This window comes from Tarenaya hassleriana, unplaced genomic scaffold (genome assembly GCF_000463585.1).
Source record: "Tarenaya hassleriana unplaced genomic scaffold, ASM46358v1 Cleome10, whole genome shotgun sequence".
In the NCBI taxonomy this organism is placed as follows: domain Eukaryota; kingdom Viridiplantae; phylum Streptophyta; class Magnoliopsida; order Brassicales; family Cleomaceae; genus Tarenaya; species Tarenaya hassleriana.
In genome coordinates this window covers 1,751,973-1,773,904 of record NW_010960188.1, presented here as the reverse complement: position 1 = coordinate 1,773,904, position 21,932 = coordinate 1,751,973, and the positions used below count along the sequence as shown (strand labels likewise).

Below are 21,932 nucleotides of genomic sequence, written 5' to 3'. Positions count from 1 at the left end.
AAATAAAAAAAGTTATCATTCAAGTTTTCACAAAATTATTTTTCCTAAAAACTTGAAAAATCATTTTAGTGAAAAAATCAATGAAAAACCAAATGCTATTTCTGTTTAGTTTTTACATATTATAGAATCTAAAAACCAAAAACTAAAAATTAAAAACCAAAATCCAAAAACTAAAACCAAAAACCAAAAATAAAAGCCATCCAATTCAAAACCTAAATAAAATAATACATTGAGGCCCAGAAATCGGCATCTAAATGGGCCCAAGCCTAAGAGTCGAACGAGAAAGCATCGTCCGTGGAGGTGGAAGGTTCGACTTCAACTGAGACAACTGCGCTCTTCTATGCCGCCGAAAATCTAAGAAAGGATCTCACATTTGGGTTTCTCCCCTCAGTTTCACCTGAAATCGGAAATGGCGTTTCTTTTCAAGAAATTTCAACAGGTGAATATCTTTTCCTGGGTTTAACCCTCTCGATTTTCCGACCCTTTTTGGAAATTTTCATCTCTGTATAATTTTTCATTGTTGCGGTGTTGGGTACAGAGAAAGCTCTGATTTTGTTTGCGTTCAAGCTTTTCGTGGATCGTGTTTCTTCAAGTTAGCTTGATTTCATCAGGTGTTACAGCTCTAGTTCAGATGTTGTGTCGTGAAATTGAACTTATCATAACATAAGAATTAGGGTTTAGTAAAGAGCAGATTGGGTTTTGTTCTGCATCATAAGGATTCGACCTGTGTCGGTTTTGAGCTCGTCTTCAATGGCTGGGAGATGGCGGGTTTAATCCCGAGGAATGTCTTAACTTGTGGTCTTCACGCAGCAAGTATTTTTGTCCAGGGACCTGATTTAGATTTATCATAGTGTATGCTAAAACCGGATTCGGGGAAATTTTCATTCGTCTTGGTCAAAAGCCGATATTTGCTATACAACTTGAAATGGTAATCCTTGTGAGAGGGATCGTGGGATGGGATTATAGAGCATGTGATTTCTGGAGGTTCAGTAATAACATAATCATCTTTGAGATTTGGTTCTTTCCTCCTCCTTTTCCGTCTTTCTTTTTCTGATTCCATCATTTTTGTCCATTCTTTGTGGTTCCAGGCTGTTGGAGTTCTTGCAAAGAGCCCCACATTTGCTAAGAATCCAAGGCAACTGCAATTTGAAGCTGACATGAACATGCTGTTTATGTATACTAGGTAATTATATGTTTGATGTGAAGTGTTTTTGCAAGAAAAGATTTTCACCTTACTCTTACATATAAGTGTGTAAACTAGCTTGGTTTTTTTGATGAACTAATGTTTTGACAATGATCATACTCATGTTGAGTTGTCTGACAAATGGCCATCTGTTGTTGAGTTGAATTGAGTTGTCTAGGTGCTCTTTGCAAATGTAAATGACCAACAATCATTGCCCTTTTTTCACTTGGCTTTGGTCTTAAAAAATTATATTTATTCAGCTATAATCGCTTGGGAAGGAATGCTGAGGAAGCTGATGCAGAAGAGATCATTGAGATGGCTGGTCAAGCCTCTATATCCGAGCAACAAAAGCAAGTTCAGGAGAACATCCACTACCAAATTGAAAACTTCTGCTCTTTGATGGATGAAATTCTTCTTCCTGATGTTGACAAGGATAAGGAACAGATGGAGACAGGGTCGCAAATGACAAGCCCTCCTCGAAAGAGTGGCCTTAGTTTTGCTGTTGGCAGGAGTGACAACACTCCAGCCGTTGGCAAGCCTGGTGAGTTTTTTACTTAATTGTGTGCAGTTGATAGGTTGTTGCTTTATATGATGATACAAAAGTTGGAACCCTTTAAACGCAAAAGCATGGACCTGCCCAGATTTTATTAACAAGTTATCTGTGGACCTGTGGTTAGAGATTATGAAATAATACCTTCTTAAATGGCAATTCAGGCGGTTGCATATCAGAACTCGCATATGTATTTCAATTTTTCTGTCCTTTTTTGGTATAGAGTTTCATGTAGATTGGACAAGTTTGTTGCTTCTTGCTCCCTGTTTTTGGGTTGCTTTGGAGGACTGAGACTTGAAACCTAACTCGATATGACTAATGGAATCTTAGTGCGTAAATCATTTTAAGTGCAAACATCAACTATGCACCAATGGTTTATTGTGTAGTACATTAACTCTGCTTTCTTATTATCTTAATCACTCTTACTGATTCTTCTTCAGCACAGTTGTTCCGGAGACAAAGCCATTGAAACTCGCTGAAGTCTCGCAGAGGTTAAAGGATCTAATGGGCTACAGCCTTCAGATTAAACCATCCCAAATTCCTCACAAAGATGCGGGTCAAGGGTGTTTCATCGAGGGTGAAGCAGATGCCGGTTCTGTGATAGCCTTCTACCCCGGTGTGATTTACTCCCCTGCTTATTACAGGTACATTCCCGGGTACCCAAGGGTTGATGCTCACAACTCATACCTGATCACAAGGTATGACGGGATTGTAATAAACGCTCAGCCTTGGGGCTATGGAGGAGAGTCGCGGGAAGTTTGGGATGGGTCCACTCCCACCATGCCAGAGACCATAGCAGGTGCAAACACAGAAGAAAAAGGTTCAGACAGAATGTGGAAGCTGCTGAGTAAACCGCTTGAAGCTTCGGGAAATGTCAAGGAGGTTCTAGAGAGGAGAAACCCGTTGGCTTTGGGTCATTACACCAACCATCCGGCAAAAGACATGACCCCGAACGTGATGATATGCCCTTACGATTTCCCCTTGACAGAGAACAAGATGAGACCTTACATTCCAAACATATCTTTCGGGAACAGAGGGGAAGCAAAGATGAGGAGATTCGGCAGCTTCTGGTTTCGAACCGGTGGTTTTGGGTCGGATACAATGGTTCTGAAGGGTCTTGTTCTGGTGGCCACAAGGGCTTTACAGAACGAGGAACTGCTGCTGAACTACAGGCTGAGCAATTCTAAGAGACGACCAGAGTGGTATACTCCTGTTGATGAAGAGGAGGACAGGCGGAGATGGAGCTAAGCTTCTTGAGTTTTTCTCTCGTTTTTTTTTATGAGACTTTACTGTGTTTGGCAGTAGAACACTTGTTCTCTCTCGGCTACAAGTCCTTGAAAGTTTCTTACAGGATTTGAGCTTTAAACCGAAAGCTTACCAGATTTTAATTGCATTAACTGTAATTTATTTTCGAGAAATTACGCCAATTGGTAACAAAAAACAGGGAGAATGTAATGGTTCTGTTTTGTGTTTACAAACACTGATTTGATGGGTTTGAATATTCAGCGCTTCTCTCTCTCTTGTGCAATGTTTACACGAAGATCAATTGGGAAAACTGGTTTTACATTGGGAAGAATCTTCATCAAAACCATAAGATACAGCAATATTTTCTCTCATAAACATAAAGTTACAACATATTAGGATGAAAACAAAATCCTATATCCTAAGCCTCATCCGTGTCACAGATTATCCTGATTCCTGTCCGAATGGCTTAAACGCCGAAGAAGCCGGGACCAGCACGAGAAAGCAGTTCTTGTCCTGCGTCTTTCCCCATCCTCACCATGTCTTCAAACGCATACAGACCTTTTCTTGAGGTCTCGAGCACTGAATCAGGCGACGATATTAGCAAATGAACGATCTTTATCACATGTGCATGTGCATGATTCTCGTCATATATAACGTATAGGGATTACGTGTATTCATACCACGAGTTCCGTCAGGAGAAGCGACCAAACCCTTGAAAACACAGTTGCCATCGTCGTCCTGAGATGCATATCCAGCAATAGGAGTACGGCATGATCCATCCAATGTCTCGAGAAATGCCCTCTCACATGCAACCGCTAGTCTTGTTACCTCGTGATTCAACGAGGCTAAGTAATTAGCCTGCATATGTAAAAACCAACAGAGCAAGCCGTCCCAGTTACATTAGTCCCAACTTTTTTCAATGATCCTACAAGTTTTGGAAGCCTTTGTTATCTGACATTATTAACTTTTTCTTCCTATCTAAACCCTGTTACCCGAACTACCATTGGAACATCCTTTACGGCTCTGAGATTCTATCTCGACTAGAGAATGGGTTTCAAGAGAGAGTTTGACAAACCATTTTATCGTCATCGCTCCTGCAGGCGATTCCAATCGCACCTTGAGCAACCGCTGGTAGCATTTCATCGATGGATAAGATTGACGTGACATTCTCCGTCATATTCAACCTCTTTAACCCAGCTAACGCTAATAGAGTGGCGTGAACCTTTCCTCCCTGAAGCTTTGACAGTCTTGTCTGGACGTTACCCCTGAAGTTTTCCTCAACCTGCAGAATACAGTTTAACGAAAAACAATATTAAAGATCAAATTTTTACAGCTACAAAGGGTAGTCTCAATCTTTTTCAGCTCTGACTCTCTTGCTGACAGCTCTTTTATAGCAGAACCAGTAAAACAGTAGAACCCTTTCACTAGTTTGGCCAACTGAGTTTCTTTACACGATGTAAGAATTCAGACGCCAATGGAGCAAGGAGAACAAAAATTCCAGAAATATGTAAACATAAACAGGGTCTTTGATGTCAGGGAAAAAATATGAACAGCGCAGCTTATTCTCCTTTTTGAACATACCAAATTCTGAAAAGCTAACAATATTTTCGTTCATATAAATGGGAAGGGTGGTGAAACTTTCACAGAGAGATGACTAGCTGATACATGATGAGACTTGATAACTAACCTTCAGAGAAGGATATCTGTGGAGTATCTGTGACTTTCTTCTAAGAGAAGCAGTTCCCACAACGCTTCCAGCTGGAAGCTCGGCCAATGAAGCTGCGGTCAGGCATATAAATGCATCCCGGACATCCTCACGCTTAAGGTTACAGGGTAAAATCGTTTTATCAGGTAAGTAAGTTGGAACATCTTTCATTGAGTGGACAGCAATGTCAATACGCCCATCTATCAAAGCCTCGTCTATTTCTTTGGTGAAAAGCCCTTTCCCACCAATATCTGCAAGTGGTTGAGTTAGAATCTTATCACCAGTAGTTTTTATGATCTCGATGTGGATAGCCCCATCTTCAGCTAGTTCTGGGTGTATAGACTTGAGCTTGTCCCGAGTCTCGTATGCCTGAGCAAGTGCTAGGGGGCTGTCCTACATATGGGAAGACTATAAGCAAAAGGAAGAAGATAAGCTGAATCATACCCGTTAAAACAAGTTAAGCAAAGACATAACTCCAACAATAATGCAAGATCCCCGAACCTGGAAAGAAACAAACAGCAAGAATAACTCATTTTTTCCCTTCATACACTTCATACATTAGAAGACCTACTGAAGCAAGATAGAGACACGCATTGTGTACTACAACTCGTCAAGAACAGAGAAGATGAAACCAATAGAGATGTCGTGATCAGATCGAAGCTCGCACTTGGCGAAGAGATTCGCTAAATCATTGCCAGAACTAACGCAGAACTTCCCGCATAACGATCCAGCAAAACAACGTAATCCTCATTTCAGCCAAACAATCAGGAACCGGATCCAACTCTTCCATCGGTCAAACCTCATAAAACAAATACATTCGCTTATACGCAAGCCGAATTCAGGAAATTAAGGCGAACCCATTTGCACCCAGACGCTCCTAGACCCAACATTTCATTTATCCGAGCAAGATCAATAATTCAGATGAGGCCTGGGATATAAAAGGAGGGAAATTTACCTTCCCCTTGTACCAATTCTAATAATAGCCGTCCGGGGCTTCTGTTCAACAGCAACACAGGATCTAATGACGCCGGAAGTCCGACCTTGACGACATCTAGCCGAAAGCGGAGATCTGAGGTGCGGCAGAGAGAATCCGAGAACAGAGACCGACCCGAGAGAGCAAGAGTTGACCAACGAAGAGGGTTTCAACGAGAAAGAGATTTGGTGAGCTGGGGAGAGAGAACAGGAGACGTCCATGGATTCCGGTTACAGAAATGCAAAGGAATGCAAGATTGGATTTTGTTATGGGACTCGTAAAGGGAAGAGCTTTCAGAGTGGAGTTGATGAGAGATGATGATGATGGCGACGATGATGAGAGCTGAGGATACTGGATAGGATATCAGGATTCTCTGCTATGGGGGTTTTAGGGTTAAGATTTCCTGCGGCCCGGTTTATCCTAAGTTAAGATGTTCCGTACTGTTTGTTTTTATTATGGTAAAATCCTAAAAAAACTTCAAACTTTCAAAAATATATACAAATAAACCTTCCATTTGAAAAACTATCATTCAATCTTCGAACTTGTAACTTGTCACTTAATAAAACCTCGAACTTACAAATTATTGCTCTAATAAACCTTAGATCGGTTTGACCACAATTTCAAACGATCAGGAATCCACATATTGATGGATTGCTGATATCATTTTTTAAACTAAAATTGATAACATGTATAAATTGACATCAACAATCCGTTAATACGTGGATTTTCGATCGTCTGAAATTGTGGTCAAACCGGTCAAAGATTTATTAGCGCAATAATTTACAAGTTCGATGTTTTATTCAGTGACAAGTTACAAGTTCGAGAATTGAACGATAGTTTTTAAATTTAAGATTTATTTATATATATTTTTATACAAGTTGGAGGTTTTTTTAGGATTTTACCCTTTTATTTATTAAACAGATTCTCCCTAATTTATATCCAATATATATGGACTCAACTTAGTTACATATCCTGCCCATTTTCATCTTTAAAATTGGATTTTAAATAATTAAATTCTGGATAATTACAGAAGTCCGAAATTTTCATGGGTTTAAACTAGAAAAATTAATATCGAGATAAATAAGTTGTCCTTATTCCATTTAATCTCAAAGTTTGTAACTTTATGCGCATTTGACCCAAATATAAGAAAATGTGCATCAAATCCAAATTCGTCAGATGCAATTCAACAAAACATATATAAACATAAAATGTATTGATTTTATACAGAAAAAAGGAAGTTTAATTAAGTTAATTTGTGATTAAGGATTTGGTAAGCCCATCGCAATCGACGAGATAAGCAAACCCATAAGCCAGATTCATGAGCGTTGCCTCGTGGAGCTCGCGATTCGCAGTTGCCGTCGCGTCCGTCGAGAAGAAAACCCTAAATCCCCTTACGAAGGCCTCACGCGCCGTCGTCTCGCAGCACAGATTCGTCATCGCCCCGATCACGATCACCTCCTCGATCCCCATCTCCGTCAGCCTCTCCTGGAGGCGCGTGCCGGCGAACGCGCTGTACGTGTTCTTCTCCACGATCTCATTCTCGGGACCCGACACGCGTAGCCGGATCTCCGGGATGAGATCGGCGTCGGGGGTGCCGTCGATGATGAGATCGCCGTTCCACCACTCTTCGAGCATGCCGAAATCGGAAGGAGACTTGTGGAGGTGGCGCGTGAAGAACACGGGGACGGAGGCCCGTCGGCAGAGGTCGATTGTGGCGAGGGCGTTGCGGAGGATGGGATTGGCCATGGAGGAGAAGTAGTTCTGCAGATCGATGACGAGGAGGGCGGCGGATTTAGGGTTAGGGTTCCGCTTGCGAATCTCGTACTTCTTGTACGAGGAAGAAGAAGCCATTGACGCCGACGAAGGAAGGTTTGGGATGAGAGAAATGTAGAGAAAAGACTCGGCGCTTCTATTACGTTCAATCGGACCACGACTTCTTCCTAGTATTATATTTATATTTATATTTATATTTATATTTTACACACACATAAATAAATACAATAATATTTGATCGTGTATTTTGATTATTAAGAAGAGTCAATATGGGCCAGGCCGAAAAAGGTAAATGGGCCGTGGTCGTAGGAGTCAGTCGTCAGATCGGTCGAGCGTGTGTCCCACGCGCAACCGCGATCGCGAGGGGAGTAGAAAACTAGGGCACAAAAGGGGGCTAAATTGGTTTAGATCGGATTTCATTTCACTCGCGGGCGGAGAGAGAGAGAGGTGAAAGATGTCGTATCTGCTACCGCACTTGCACTCGGGATGGGCGGTGGACCAGGCGATCCTCGCGGAGGAAGCGCGTCTCGTCGTCATACGCTTCGGCCACGACTGGGACGAGACCTGCATGCAGGTTTTACCTCCTTCCTTCCTTTTTCGAAATCGGTATTATGTTTGATTCGATTAGGGTTGGAAATATTTCGATACCCATCATCGGTATTTGCGAATCGGGTCTGATTGTGCAAACAAATTTTGCATCTTTCGAGCTAATTAGATGGAAAATCTGCTGTTCAAGCGAGGGCTAGGTGAAAATTGTAACCCTTTCGTGCTAAATTTAGAGATCACTAGACCTGAAGCTGCTTGTAGTGATTCTAGTGATCCTTTTCACTAAGAAATGGTTGACATTTGATGAATTTGTTTGTATTTGTCTTCAACTAAATACTCTCTGTTTTTAGCCTTGTGACAATGTGTTTGAGGGAATACTTATGGATGTTTTGTGCGATTTTTTTGGTTTGGGGTTCAGATGGATGAAGTGCTAGCATCTGTTGCCGAGACCCTAAAGAATTTCGCTGTTATATATCTGGTGGACATTACGGAGGTGCCAGATTTCAACACGATGTACGAGCTGTATGATCCCTCGACGATCATGTTCTTCTTCAGGAACAAGCACATCATGATTGATCTTGGAACTGGAAACAACAATAAGATCAACTGGGCTCTCAAGGACAAGCAAGAGTTCATCGATATTGTCGAGACTGTCTACCGTGGTGCGAGGAAGGGGCGTGGTCTGGTGATTGCTCCCAAGGACTACTCCACCAAATACCGCTACTAATTGGCTTTTTCGAGCATGTTCTGTAGCTCGTCGATGCCATGTATAACATTGCTCACGCATGCTGTGGCCTATGATTGTTGCCTTTAATTCCAGTTTGCTTTGTGTGATGCTTGAAAGATAATCGAATGAAACTCAAAAGCCAATATGGAATTTATGTACATTGTTACATCTTCATCTCTTATTTTGCTGTTTCCTGTTGTAGCCTTATCTTTTGCGCCTGAGCGGAAGCTGAACTGGTTGTTTGTGTCAACTATAATTTTTCCATTGCAGTGAAACATGCAGGTGAAGGAGAACCTGTCCTGTCAGTACGTACATCGTAAGGGATACTGTATTGGGTTATACACACTGTACGTATATGTAATTATGTATCATCCTATGCTTCTGGATCTTCATGCTTGTTCTGGACAGCTTCCACAAGTTCGACCACCAGTTCTCCTACGAAGTACCAGAAAGAAAAAAAACCGCCGATATGTTCCTTTATTTCAGACGCTCCATTTTGGGCTTAATACTGCATAATGAATACTGTTATCGTGGTTGGTACAATTGGGACGTTTTGCAATATTGGGTTGTCTTCTGTTCTCTTTTTTCATGTAATAATCTTCTGATGAACTTTTGCTTTGATTCACAGGTAATGGCTTTGTAACTCAGCTGGCCTTCTGACTGCTGCTTATAGGTGAGGGGAGATCACGATTTGATGGGATCCAGTACTCATCTTTGTGCATGTATAATGTTAATTTTATATTGATTATTCCACTGTCTTGCTCGGTTTCTTGCTGCACTAGAATCTTGGAGCTTCTGGATATTTGGATCAACCATCTTTCCCATGCTAAGTGTAAGGCTCAGCTGAGAAACGCCAATACATTTAGTTGGAAAGAGACCTGATTGCTTCAACTGCGTTTATTCTGGTTTCTTTCTGTAAGTCTACCTCCTGCACAAACATGCCAACATGACTTCTCAGTTCTTGTATCTGATAACTCAGTCTATACCGGACCAGCAGCTTCATCTGGTGGTTCTGCTAATGGCTTCAGTGCATTTTGCCTGGAACTTCTTGACATTGACAAGTTGGTTTGGTTGCATATATGTTTTGTTCTTCTACTCTTTAGATCTGAAACTTCTTGTTTCCATTGATTAGTTTTACTGCTTTGCCATTGGTCGACAACCACATGCTTATGTTATATTGAAGCCCTTCAATTTGTCGATGATAGTGATCCAATTGCAATAGAACCTCCTTTCTGGTTGTGCTGTTTTGGTGTTGTCACATTTGCAGTTCATCTTCTCTGCTGTTTGTTCTTTTCGTCCGATATTTTTACTTGCGGTTCCCCATCCTCTCTGTTAGTAGCTTCATGAAAGATTCTGACACGGATATCGAAACAATTGATTCTTTTTTTCAGGTATCATTCTTGTTGGAGAAATAACAGGTACTGCAGAAGATGCTGCTGTTGCATTGAATAAGGTAACAAGATATACATCTTTCTATTCCAAAGGAATAAAGGGTTGCCCTTCATTTTGACCAACATTGTTTTTCATTTATAGATCATATGATCAAACAGGGAAATGGAACTGAGAAGCCTGTTGTTGCTGAGTTGCAAGTAAACCAGTTTGACTATGCCACCCACCACCTTCTGCATTTGGTTGTGGGAGTAAAATTTAGTCACCTGTTTGAGCTTCTAGTCTTTAGCCTCCGTTTTGGAGAAAAGTTAGATAGATTCCTTAAAGATCACTATGGCGGTATGATCTTCCTCCCGAGTATCTCTGTCTCTTTAATGTTTGATTTTGGATTCTGTAAATAACCTTGAGAGGATCATAAATGGTTTGTGTCAGTGCACTGGCTTTGGCCTTCTTCTTCTAGACACGGTGTTCTCACTTCTATAGCTGTTGCATCCGTCTGAATGTTGCAGCCATTGTTTCCGGCGGTAAGGGCACAGCTCAAGACAAAATTAAGAGCCTAAGCCTAAGGGACGGTGGTTGAATTGAATCTCTGGCCAGTATCGGAGCAGCAATACACGGCATCTTCCAAGAAAGAGGTGTTCTCTGATAACATTTTGCAAAGAGGAAAAGGTAAACCCTAAATCTTGAGGAGCTGCTGACACACACACACACACACACACACATATATATATATATATAACATCTACTATTAGTGGATTTATATTCTGAAAATGAGACAAAAAAGGGTATAATATATGACGACGACTTAAATTTATAACATCTTGATGTCATGACACAAGTAACTTGCAGTCCAAGTATCTTAAAATGCTATTGATCTTCACTTATGTTTGGTTTAATTCATGTATACCATTTCATTGCTCTCTTCTATTAATCTCATTTTTTTTGGCTCCTATTCTTTAATTAATTTCTCACACTTTTAGGGTTCACTAACTTATAGGTAGGACTGTCAATTTGGGTCCGAGGTTCGAAGCCCGGTCCGAAGTTTCTTGGCCCGAAAAAAAATCAGGCTTTTAGACCGGGCTCAAATGGGGCTTCGGACTCGAGTCGGGCTGGCCCGAAAGCCCGAATTTTTTTTTAAAAAAAGAAAAAAAAATAACATTTACAAAGAGAGGTTCACGGGCCGCTCCGACCTATCCCGACCCGACCTGAGCCCGGAATACATAGGGCCGGGCTTCAGGCTTAATTATATAGGTCTGAAAAAATCGGGCCGGCCCGAGTCCGAATCCAAAACTTCCGAACCGAATGCGGGTTCGGGCCGGCCCGGCCCGATTGACACCCCTACTTAGGATTATTCTTCCTTTTTCCAATTTCTATTTGGTGCTTTTTCCCTTTTTTTTATTCCATCTCTACACACACATGACACGTTCATGTAAAGGTTCGTTTTTTTTGGCGAGTATTGAGATTACAAATCCATTGAACCAAGTTGCCAACCCAAAACAGTGTATATAAATCAATATGGTAATCTATAATTTATTAGGGCTTAAATTCTCTTTTTGTTTTCTAGTGATAACGTATAATCACAAAGAGAAAATACATTATACATGCCACAAAACGATCATATCATATGCATACATATATATATATATATATATATATGTATGTACGGCATTACATGTACAACTTGTTTTAAATATAATGATGAATATATGTGTTTACTAATCTTAAAAATGCATGCCACCTAAGCATGGATCAGCGTCACAACGCAGGAATGATTTCAATTTATATAACCAAATATGCAATATAATTGGAAATTAGATAATAATAATACTTGATGAATTTTTTCGTGAGAGATATGGGTCCCACCGTGGTGGTGAAAGACGTTGACGTCAAACGATTCACTTCCTACGACGCGCTTTTCCCTTCATATTCATATAATTATCCATAGAAAATATATATATTATAACGAACAAATATTGGTTCACGTGAAAAATAATCATCCACACACTGACCAAATGGAAAGATTGAATATTATCATATGAACTATCTGTGGTTTCGTAACTACAAATATAAAATGACTTAACATGTTTCATGTGAAAACACGGTATTATATATATATATATCTTTAATTGTGTTGTTTTTTCTATTACATGTGTAGTAATTTAAGCTCATAAAATAATTACACACAAGCATGACTCCACGTTACAAAATAACATGTGATTATGTTATATATATATATATATGTATGTATGTATGTATGAAGAGAGAGAGAGAGAGAGCCAAGTTGGACTGCACAAAATACGAAATAATGTCCATAGAATATAATTAAAAATGACAAAAATAATTTTGTGGGGACCCATCTATTGATCTCTCTCTAATCATATTTTTCTATTTTTGTATTATGCCAGCATGGTGTCTGACCGACGGTTTCTCCACCTACTTTTGTAAAATCTCCGAGGATTAAAAATAACTTTCAAATAATTTTCTTTTCCTATCACCTTTTTAAATTTCGCATTTAGAGATACCATGTACACCAAATTTTATGTTATGTTACATGTAATATTGTTTCATGCCTATAGCGTTTTGGTTACTAGGAAATGCTTTTTCCGATATTTATTTTAGTAATCACGCGGCTCTCTTATGAATTATGATCACCCATTAGATGTGCTTTTACCTCGTTTCAAAATTTTAAAAATATATTTATTTCCATTTAAACAAAGAAATATGTTACACACGATAATTATCCTTGAATCATATATCACGTTTTGCTCCTAGAAACTCTATTTATATATATTTTTTCTAAAACAATGTGGAAGACCTAAAAGACTCTTATTCCGATCAGATTTGACTCTCAAATTAATTTAATAATATAGTTTTATCATTCGTGTTTCCTAACGATTTAACATTATATTAAGATTTTCGCGTTCCATTTATCGATTTGGTAACAGAATCTAATACGGTTAGCTGATAGAGTTTCAAACCCCTTTCAATCGATTCCAGATTTGTTAAAACGGTTCCATTTTTATCCGATAATTGGTTTATAAGCGATCATTATTGATCCATTCGGTCTAAGAAAATCGACACGCATGGATCTGTCGGCCAAGAGGCCAACGGCCGGACACGGATGGAAACGTACGGCCGTCACAAAGCCGAGAGTCCGGATCCGTGGCTTCGGTCCCAAGGCCAAAAAGTTTGCAATATATGTTTTCGTACGTATATATTCAAAAAAAAATTCTAACATATATATAGATAGATACGAAATTGTAAAAAAATATTTTTCGTCTGTATTATCTGTGTAATAAAATACTGACATTTGCAATAAAAATATATAGAGACAGGAAAAAATTATTAATAAACACGAAATTTAAATAAAGTTTTGTTTTTTTAAACTGGTGAGTGGGTAAGAAAATGAAAGTAAGTCGAGATGGAGAGTGCATAAAAAAAAGGTCATTTTCAACGATTGTTGCAATTTGTCGTTTCCCATTTGGCCATTGGCCCCTTTGCTTTTTCTATTTTTGGAAATCTTAATTCCCCCCAAAAAACCTTTTCACCGTATTTTCCATTTATGGTAAGTATTCAGATTGCATTTGGCATCTCCTGGAACCCTAGTTGGACGAAAGAGGGTTTCCTCTGTGTGTCAAATTACCAACACTGCCACTACGTACGTGTCCTCTGAATTATAACACAACATCCAAATTTATTATAACTTTTTCATTAGAAAATTGTTTTTTTTTGTTAAATCATTAGAAAATTGTTTCCTTGACGACCCATTAATTTAAATTTTTACCGTAAGACACGAAATCTTAATATTTACATGATTACATCCACAGAAACAAGAGGTTAATTATGTGTAGTTTGCATGCATGAATGAAAAAACTTTTCAACTTTTATAAATCCGTATATATCAATCTAAATGTTGAAACTATATAGTTAAAGTTCGTTTAATGCACAATGAGAGATATATATGTTAAACCGTTTTATGAAAAAAAAAAGAGGATCAAAAGTTTGGCCGAAGCATTAAATGCCGTAAACCCTAATTATAAAGAAAATGTTATTTAATATGTAACAAGATGATCGATGGTCCCAAACCTCCAAAAGGATATGCTAAAATTTTCATTCATATAATCCGGCAACATCTTAAATATCACTCATCCATTAATTGTATCAATCGAATATTATATATATATAAATATATATATATATAGATATTCATCCGTTGTAATAATTTTTAGTTTCCGGGAGAAATATTTGGTGCTTTATTAGTTCGTTGACGTGGATGAAACAAGGTTTGAAAATGATTTTGCTCTTCAATATAATTCATAAAAACTATATATACACACACACACACAATAATTTGCCAAGAAATTAAGCTGGTTTAGCATCTTTAGTGGGGATGTATGTATATAATCAAAATTATAAGAGCATGTAATTAAAATCCAGAAGAAAAAACATGAAAATAAATGAGAGGGCAAAAACTACACGGCAAAAATATATACACACACTCATATATATATATATATACAAACTGACTGACAAGACACAGAGAAGTGTAATAAAGTATATACTCTCCACACATTAATTTCTCTTGCGCGCATGAGACCCCTTATCTCTCCATCTCCTCATCATCGCCGAGGACTCTTCTAAAGTACTTCTTCATCAAGACACACTCTCTCTCTCTCTATCTCTCTCTCTCTCTCTCTCGGATCATTCATAAATGAAGGATCAAAACGTGCTTGAAACCGATCCAGTAATCTCCATTTTAGGTTTTCAGATGCATAGTAGTTTTGATTTGTTTTAGGGTTTCCAATTTCTTGCATGGTCTTCACACAAATAGATAATTTTGTATTTGTGACTCTTAATTTTAAGGTCTCTTCTTCTTCTTCTTCTTCTTCTTCTTCTTCTTCTTCTTCTTCTTCCTCCATATCTACGTACGTATGGAGGCCCAAGAACACACACACACGGGGTCACACTTGCTAATTTTGTCATTCTTTTTTCATGGGTTTTGGATGAACATTATATATGCTACACATATATATAATACTGTATATCTTAATTTTGTGTTTGATTTGGTTGGAGGAGGAGGAAAAGAAGAAGGGCGTAGCAATGGGGAGAGGAAAGATAGAGATAAAGAGGATAGAGAACCAGACAGCGAGGCAAGTTACGTTCTCCAAGAGAAGAAGTGGTCTTCTCAAGAAGACACACGAGCTCTCTGTCCTCTGTGATGCTCAGATCGGTCTCATCATCTTCTCCGGCACCGGCAAGCTCTGTGAATACTGCTCCCAACCTCTCAGGTCCACTACTCATCTCTCTCTCTCTCTCTTTGGGTTTCTTGTGTGTGTGTGCTTGATGGTCAAGGGCTAAGGTTTGACTGAATTTCTCTGCAACGAAGAATCCTTCTGACATGCTAGGGTTTCAGAAAATGTGTTTTAGATATTTTGTGATTTAAATGCGTGGTGAGTGTCTGTTGTGTATAAGTCTTGCCTGTGATCAGATCATGATTGGTTTCTGGAGAAGCCATCATGAAGTCTTTAATTTCCAAAATACTTGAAGAATTTGGTTATGTTTTCTTTGAAGATTATACAAAACATGTCAGGATCTATATATACACACTAGATTATATTTAGCATTCGAAGAAAAAAAGGGCATATACTGAAGAGAAAGATCCCTATTATGTTTTCCAGATTGTGGAGAAGTCTACAAATCTAATTTAAAGAATAATAATATATATGTAGGGAGTTAGATTAATGTATATTGAATTAATGTGCAAGAATACAAGAGAGATTTATGCAAATATTACCTGATAAGATCTGATACATATTTATCTGTGCAATTTAATATCCAGAAAATCTATGGAAACATCTTTTTTTTTTTTTTTGTAATGGTTTGATTTAAACTTTAAAGATCCAAATTTAATCACATATATTGACTCGTGAAGATGATGAATGTGATACATATAGGATGGAGCAGATCATCGACAGGTACTTGAAAGTCACAGGAACTCGTCTCCCTGAACATCATGACAACCGAGTAAGTACACACATACATATATATATATATATATGCATATATAGATATATAATATGTTAGTTTCAGATGTTTTGGCAATCGGAAACATTGATTGTTCGAACTGAAAAGTAGGGGTATTAACGGAGGATGTGTTGGTTGTAGGAACAACTGTTCCACGAGATTGCGGTCCTGAGGAGGGAGACATGTAAGCTTGAGCTGAGCATGCGTCCGTACCACGGTCAGGACATTACCTCCATCCCTCCCAACGAGCTCGACGAACTCGAGCAACAGCTCGAACTCTCTGTCCAAAAGGTCCGCGACCGCAAGGTATTCATATGTATCATATATATGTTTATATACACCCCCCCCCCTTTGATTTCCCTATAAGACACTGACATTTTCATGTTGTTGAATCTGTAGAATGAATTGCTACAACAACAGTTGGACAATCTCAGTAGAAAGGTAGCTCTCTCTCTCATCTTGCCACTGTTATGAACTTATAACCGAATACGTTGATATACAGGAACGAATGCTGCAAGAAGAAAACAACAACATGTACCGTTGGGTAATGTTATCAAACATTGAAAGCTGACATCTTGAACTTGATTATGGTTGGTCCATATATACATATATATAAGATATGATATGATGAATGCAGATCCAGGAGCACCGAGCAGCGGTAGAGTATCAGCAGGTAGCAATGGAGGGGAAGCCGCCGGAGAATCAGCAGTTCCTGGAGCAGCTTCAGTTCTACGGCGAGCAACCGAGCAGTGTTCTTCAGCTCGCCACCATTCCTTCTGAGATTCACCCCTACAGCCTCCAGCTCGCTCAGCCTAATCTTCAAGATTGATCAGACATCGATCCAAAAAACCGAGTTAAAACTCTTTATCTGTCAGATTTGATGGTATATACATATATATATATATATATATGAAGTTATAATATATGTGAGTAATGATGGTTGGACCATGCATATTAACTTGAAGAGTAATGGCGTTTGCTTCTTGTTTTGTTGTGTAAGTTTCTCGTCTGGTTGCCACTACAGCTTGAACTGTCATTGCGTAGATAATGTGCGGGGATTCAAGACCTGTCTGGCAAATTCCTTCATGCTTCTAATTTCTCACGGTTCTTGCATCATCGAACCACCCACCCCACAGTATTGCCCAACATGATCTGGCTGTAACTCTACGACCCTCCTTCCAAACTGCTTCTGCAAGATCCAAGTTCCTATAGTTAGACCAAACAAGCGTGACCCTCAACTATCTGGTTCTTCCCCCCCCCCCCCCCCCCTTTCCTTAAGATTCTTGAAGAAAAGCTTGAATCTTTCACTAAGCCGATAACATGCACAAAAACGTTCTCTGTCTGGGTTATTCCACGTCACCAAGTTCTACTCAGCCCTTTCATCGAACAGCTTCGGCGCGGAAGATGTCTGAGAACGAACCGTGGAAGTGAACCATAAGAGGAAATCCAACTTCAACCCAGTTTTCGCGACGGTGCCATGAATAGACGTTTTTACCCGAGGCCCGTACCGATCTCGCGAAGGAGAGAAAATGAGTTAAGCGAAACCGGAAATTCGTGCTGCGGGTTTATATTTGTATCTACAATAATATTAAACTTGTTTTCATATAAAATTACCAAAATATCTCTCAAATTAAAGTAAATCAACGAAATTCAAAAAAAAAAAAATCGCAGTACTCATCTTCAACCGCGCCGCGGGTATCCGGATCACGGATCCGAAACTGAGATAATACCCGCGGAAGCGAGACTGACGCCGGAACCCGCTCTAAAACCACACACCGATTTTTGCGGATTTCTAACGTAAAAAACCTCGTACGGCGGGAATCCGGTTGGAAACTGTAGGGACTAGACAGAACCGACAGGAATCGGTAACAATAGTGTGTAGTTTATGTTCTACTCGGTTCGATTCGAGTTCAGTTCCAAAATGGTTTCGATTCGGTTATTTTGGTTTTACAAAAATATTTACCAATCGTTTATTATATAATATTCAATTCGATTTAAATTTAATTTCAGTTTTTAATTAAAAAATTAGATCTTAAAAAGTTTTCTGTTTTTCGATTTTATTAAAATTCGATCCGATTCGGTTATAAAAAATTCGGATTTTTAAAAATGATATTTTTCGAAAATTTTGAACGGTTTAGATCCAAAAAAATACCATATTTTCCGTAACGAAAGGCCGACGGACGTACATCTTCTATAAATGTGAGAGACAGTAATCAAACAGCGGTTAATTATTTAAATGGCAAAACGGAAAATAATCAACCATTATTCTAAAAGAAGAACAGATTGAACAACATGCATTGTGTACATATAGATTCCATCTCAAGTGAGTTCACTCGCGGTAAAAGGATATTGCCCTCATCTTTGATGTGACCAACCTCCATAGAGATGCAATCACACATCAGTGCCTTCTTCTTGGCATTGTAGGGATCATGAACACATCATGGGCATCGTCGATCTATGACCGTTATCCGCCATAAACTCGAGCTGCATTGTATCGGGTATCGGTAAAGAACAAACATGCGGGTCTGGCAGATAAGCAACCTTTATGGAGGTGTCGCCCTTGTGCATAGGGCTCGGAGATTCAGCACTTATCTGAGTTCGAGAAACAACATCAAAACCGATCAAATGGCATGAAGTATGATTATGATTCAGGGATTAGCAGGTGAGAGAAATGCGATAGAAGGACAAGCAGCCAACCTGTACACTAAGCAAGCTCACCATTAGATTCCCTGAACAAAAAGCTTAGTTGCTTTGTTCTTCTCTTGTTGTTGGACAACTCCATAGCCATCTCAAAGACGAAATCTTTGATTTCTTTCCCATTTCCAACCTGCCAATCAGATGCAATTGTAATCACAGGTAGCAGCAACAAGTTCAAACCTTTTTCTTTCTCCAAGTTCATAAACTAAAAATGGTTAACAGTGTCAGACAAGACAATTATTTTGTGTACTTTTAGTCAGATGTACGCGTGTCAGTAATGTACCTGGTCCAAAGGAGCAGTTTCCTCAAACATTAGGCCAACATCAGCAAGGACGAACTTCTTCTTTTATGTCAAAACTGAGATTTCCTGATCGCAAGTTGAAAAGCTCAGAGCAAAAACTTGGTAATATCCTCTGTATCAGTTACAAGTTTCAGGCACATTTTCCACTCCCAGCACGTAAAATGTGCACCGAGGGCAACCTGCCATCTTTTATTAGACCTGTTAAATAACAGGAAGTCCTAGAGTTCTTCACAAACTTGTTCATTGCATCTATAGCAATCAGATAGTTCTTATCTACTGACTCGGGAAACTGTCCCTTATGAACCATCTCTTTGAATATCTCAAAAGCCGTGCTAATGTTTTCACTAGACAGAAAAGCGCCTATAAGTGATAAGTAAACGGTTGAATCGGGCTCCATCTCCTTTTCTTCCATCTCACAAAAGTAAACGTAGGCTTCGCTTGACCTGCCACACATGCAAAGACCCTGAATAAGTGCCATGAAAGTGATTCTGTTAGGACAGCAATCTTTTTCCTTCATTTGATTCCACAGCATGATTGCCTCATCAGGCCTTCCACTAGCACATAGTCCATGGATTAAGCTTGTATATGTAATAACATCAGGCTCTTTCTCATCCTCCATAATCCTCTTGAAACAAGTCATGGCTTGCCCAATCTCACCCTCCTTGCACCATCCGTCTATCATGTTATTATATGTAACAACAGAAGGTTTTAACCCTTTCAATATCATCTCGTTTACCAAATTCTCAGCTTCTTTAGCTCTCTGCCTTTTACAGAGAGCCTTTATCAATACATTATACGCAATCACATCAGGGCAATGCCCATGAGTGCATATGTCTTGGAATAACTCCAAAGCTCTGTCTACTCCCTCATGTTTTACCAGACCATCAATTGCAGCTGTATAGGCAACAATGTGACCAAGGAAACCTTCCCCAACCACATCATCAAGAAATTTGCAAGCTTCAAATGCTCTCCCATTCTCACAAAGATTTTTGACAAGCAAGGTTGAATACTTTATCCATGGCTCAAATCCATAGAAACGCATCTTTTTCAGCAGATCAAGAGCACCTGCAACATCACATTTTTCACTCAAGCAACCGTAAATACAATTAAGCGTAAATTGGCTCGGTTCAACTCCAGCCTCCTTCATGTTCCTTAAAAGTTTCAAGCTCTCTTCAGACCTTCCTTCTTTACACATGCTCTCGATTATGTTGTTATACATTGCGAGGCTGGGACTAAGGCCCTTCTGGACCATATCATGGAACAGGTTCACCGCCATATCCAACCTATTAGCTTTGAGTAAGCTGTCAATCACAATGCTATATGAATAAGAATCTGGGGGAATTGCTTTCTTACAGTCCTTTAGAAGCCTAATAATCACAGGGATACCATCAGACTCAGGATTTCCCACCAGTGCTCGAACAAAATTGTAAGCTTCGTCCAATGAGTTCTTCCGGATATATCCCTCCAAAATCGATTTGTAAAGAAGCATTACGGATTTTGTGTCCATGTCTCTGACGGTTACTTCTGCTAGCCGAGTTAAATCGCTTTCTTCAGAAAATGAACATATTAGCTTTCCAAGAATTCCCCTATCAGGTGGAATCCCCAATCTCTTAATCTCCAAATACAAACTCAAAGCCATGTCGAGACCTTTATGTTTACAGAGTCCTCCTATCAACACATCATACAACGCAACATCCGCAGTCAAACCAATCTGACGCATTTTTCCGAACAACTGAAGTGCTTTGTCAATCCGAGACTCCTTTACGAACCCATGAATCAAAACACAGTAAGTCTTATAGTTCAAGCTGATATGGTGTTCTTCCAGCCTCTCGATCAATTCAAATGCCTTATCCACCTGACCCCACTTGCAAAATGACACGACCAAGATTGTCGATACATGTTCATCAAGCCAACCTCGATCATGAATCTCGTTGAAAACGCTCAATGCTCTATCGAATTTTCCAGTATTGCAATAAACCTGCAAAACTGGGGTAAGGGTAAATTTATCGAAATGAAACCCGCAATCCCTTATCTCTTTCAACCTCATCTCAACCAACTCAATCGAGCTTGAACTAGATTTAGAAAATGCTTCTAACAAACAATTATAGGTATAAACATTCGGAACGCAAATTCCCATCTCTCGAACTCGATCAAAAACGAAACTTGCCTCTTCCACCAACCCAGCACAACCCAGACACCTAATCAGAAACCCTAATGCCCCAGGGGACATCAAACAACGAGAATTCACAACGTCTCTCGCTAAAGCTCTCAGTGGGGCATTCTGTCGAGCACGTGATAGGATCGAAGCCATGGCATTGTAAGCATAGATATCGTTCCTATACCCATCTTGCTTCGAAGCCCAATTGAAGAACAAGTAAGCTAAACCCCACCTATTGAACCCATTCAAGACGGTTTCGACAACCTTGGTGGTGAGCTTGGGCGCGAGTTTCCGCAGCTCGGGATCGTCCGGGGAAAAGGGTTGTCTAGTGAAGATGGAAATTAGGTTCCGAGCAAGCTCCGACTGATCGGGAGCAAGAAAACTGATGTTCTCGTGCTTCGTAGAGAAGGGTCTGCGGGAATGGCGTTGTCTGAAGAACCGCTGGTGAAGAACAGCGACTCTCGAGAAGGCCATGAGAAACAAACGTTCCCAGAATGTCTCCCGAGTTCGATTGGACCAAACTAAACAAAACGAGACCGCGAGAAGAGTCTCCAAAACGGGTTTTTTTTGTCAACTGGAGGCCGCGTTTGGCTTTCCTGAGAAATCAGCGACCAGCGTTTTGAGGGTGGAGCCTGATTGCGTTTCAAGACGCGATTTTGAT

The 21,932-nt window shown here is 39.6% G+C and overlaps 6 protein-coding genes and 2 long non-coding RNA genes across 13 annotated transcripts; 4 read left to right on the top strand and 4 right to left on the bottom strand.

The window, feature by feature from the left end:
* The first annotated feature begins 201 nt into the window (after positions 1 to 201).
* Positions 202 to 3,243, top strand: LOC104800863. The gene is made up of 4 exons (XM_010523838.2): positions 202 to 439; positions 1,089 to 1,183; positions 1,444 to 1,724; positions 2,179 to 3,243. The coding sequence occupies exons 1-4, from the start codon at positions 410 to 412 to the stop codon at positions 2,979 to 2,981; spliced, it is 1,209 nt and encodes a 402-aa protein (XP_010522140.1). The 5' UTR covers positions 202 to 409; the 3' UTR covers positions 2,982 to 3,243.
* Positions 3,244 to 3,279: 36 nt separating this feature from the next.
* Positions 3,280 to 6,030, bottom strand: LOC104800860 (porphobilinogen deaminase, chloroplastic). Its single transcript, XM_010523825.2, has 5 exons — positions 5,639 to 6,030; positions 4,666 to 5,071; positions 4,054 to 4,260; positions 3,659 to 3,836; positions 3,280 to 3,557 (listed from the first exon to the last, which is right to left on the bottom strand). The coding sequence occupies exons 1-5, from the start codon at positions 5,875 to 5,877 to the stop codon at positions 3,445 to 3,447; spliced, it is 1,143 nt and encodes a 380-aa protein (XP_010522127.1). The 5' UTR covers positions 5,878 to 6,030; the 3' UTR covers positions 3,280 to 3,444.
* Positions 6,031 to 6,733: 703 nt separating this feature from the next.
* LOC104800852 (nicotinamidase 2-like) lies at positions 6,734 to 7,614 on the bottom strand. The gene has a single exon (XM_010523810.2). The coding sequence runs from the start codon at positions 7,505 to 7,507 to the stop codon at positions 6,905 to 6,907; it is 603 nt and encodes a 200-aa protein (XP_010522112.1). The 5' UTR covers positions 7,508 to 7,614; the 3' UTR covers positions 6,734 to 6,904.
* Positions 7,615 to 7,820: 206 nt separating this feature from the next.
* On the top strand, positions 7,821 to 8,883 carry LOC104800843 (thioredoxin-like protein YLS8). The gene is made up of 2 exons (XM_010523800.1): positions 7,821 to 8,003; positions 8,394 to 8,883. Exons 1-2 carry the CDS (start codon positions 7,884 to 7,886, stop codon positions 8,700 to 8,702), a joined length of 429 nt encoding a protein of 142 aa, XP_010522102.1. The 5' UTR covers positions 7,821 to 7,883; the 3' UTR covers positions 8,703 to 8,883.
* Positions 8,884 to 9,386: 503 nt separating this feature from the next.
* Positions 9,387 to 10,996, top strand: LOC109116295. Its single transcript, XR_002023781.1, has 3 exons — positions 9,387 to 9,617; positions 10,094 to 10,155; positions 10,236 to 10,996. It is a non-coding gene; the product is annotated as an uncharacterized LOC109116295 (long non-coding RNA).
* Positions 10,997 to 14,645: 3,649 nt separating this feature from the next.
* LOC104800811 (protein TRANSPARENT TESTA 16) lies at positions 14,646 to 17,099 on the top strand. 5 transcript variants are annotated; one of them, XM_010523780.1, is made up of 7 exons: positions 14,646 to 14,733; positions 15,168 to 15,379; positions 16,046 to 16,115; positions 16,257 to 16,421; positions 16,515 to 16,556; positions 16,618 to 16,659; positions 16,753 to 17,099. In XM_010523780.1, the coding sequence occupies exons 2-7, from the start codon at positions 15,192 to 15,194 to the stop codon at positions 16,942 to 16,944; spliced, it is 699 nt and encodes a 232-aa protein (XP_010522082.1). In that variant the 5' UTR covers positions 14,646 to 14,733; positions 15,168 to 15,191; the 3' UTR covers positions 16,945 to 17,099. The 5 variants fall into 5 exon arrangements, with proteins under 5 accessions (XP_010522082.1, XP_010522074.1, XP_010522059.1 ...); XM_010523772.1 differs by having other exon boundaries at positions 15,165 to 15,379; XM_010523757.1 differs by lacking the exon at positions 14,646 to 14,733 and adding an exon at positions 14,740 to 14,835.
* LOC104800839 lies at positions 16,847 to 18,001 on the bottom strand. The gene is made up of 3 exons (XR_769815.2): positions 17,536 to 18,001; positions 17,075 to 17,304; positions 16,847 to 16,932 (listed from the first exon to the last, which is right to left on the bottom strand). It is a non-coding gene; the product is annotated as an uncharacterized LOC104800839 (long non-coding RNA).
* Positions 18,002 to 18,285: 284 nt separating this feature from the next.
* LOC104800801 (putative pentatricopeptide repeat-containing protein At5g08310, mitochondrial) lies at positions 18,286 to 21,792 on the bottom strand. Of its 2 annotated transcripts, none has more exons than XM_010523726.1 (3): positions 19,096 to 21,792; positions 18,813 to 18,942; positions 18,286 to 18,707 (listed from the first exon to the last, which is right to left on the bottom strand). In XM_010523726.1, the coding sequence occupies exon 1, from the start codon at positions 21,743 to 21,745 to the stop codon at positions 19,244 to 19,246; it is 2,502 nt and encodes an 833-aa protein (XP_010522028.1). In that variant the 5' UTR covers positions 21,746 to 21,792; the 3' UTR covers positions 18,286 to 18,707; positions 18,813 to 18,942; positions 19,096 to 19,243. The 2 variants fall into 2 exon arrangements, with proteins under 2 accessions (XP_010522028.1, XP_010522036.1); XM_010523734.1 differs by having other exon boundaries at positions 18,834 to 18,942.
* Between the last annotated feature and the right edge of the window lie 140 nt (positions 21,793 to 21,932).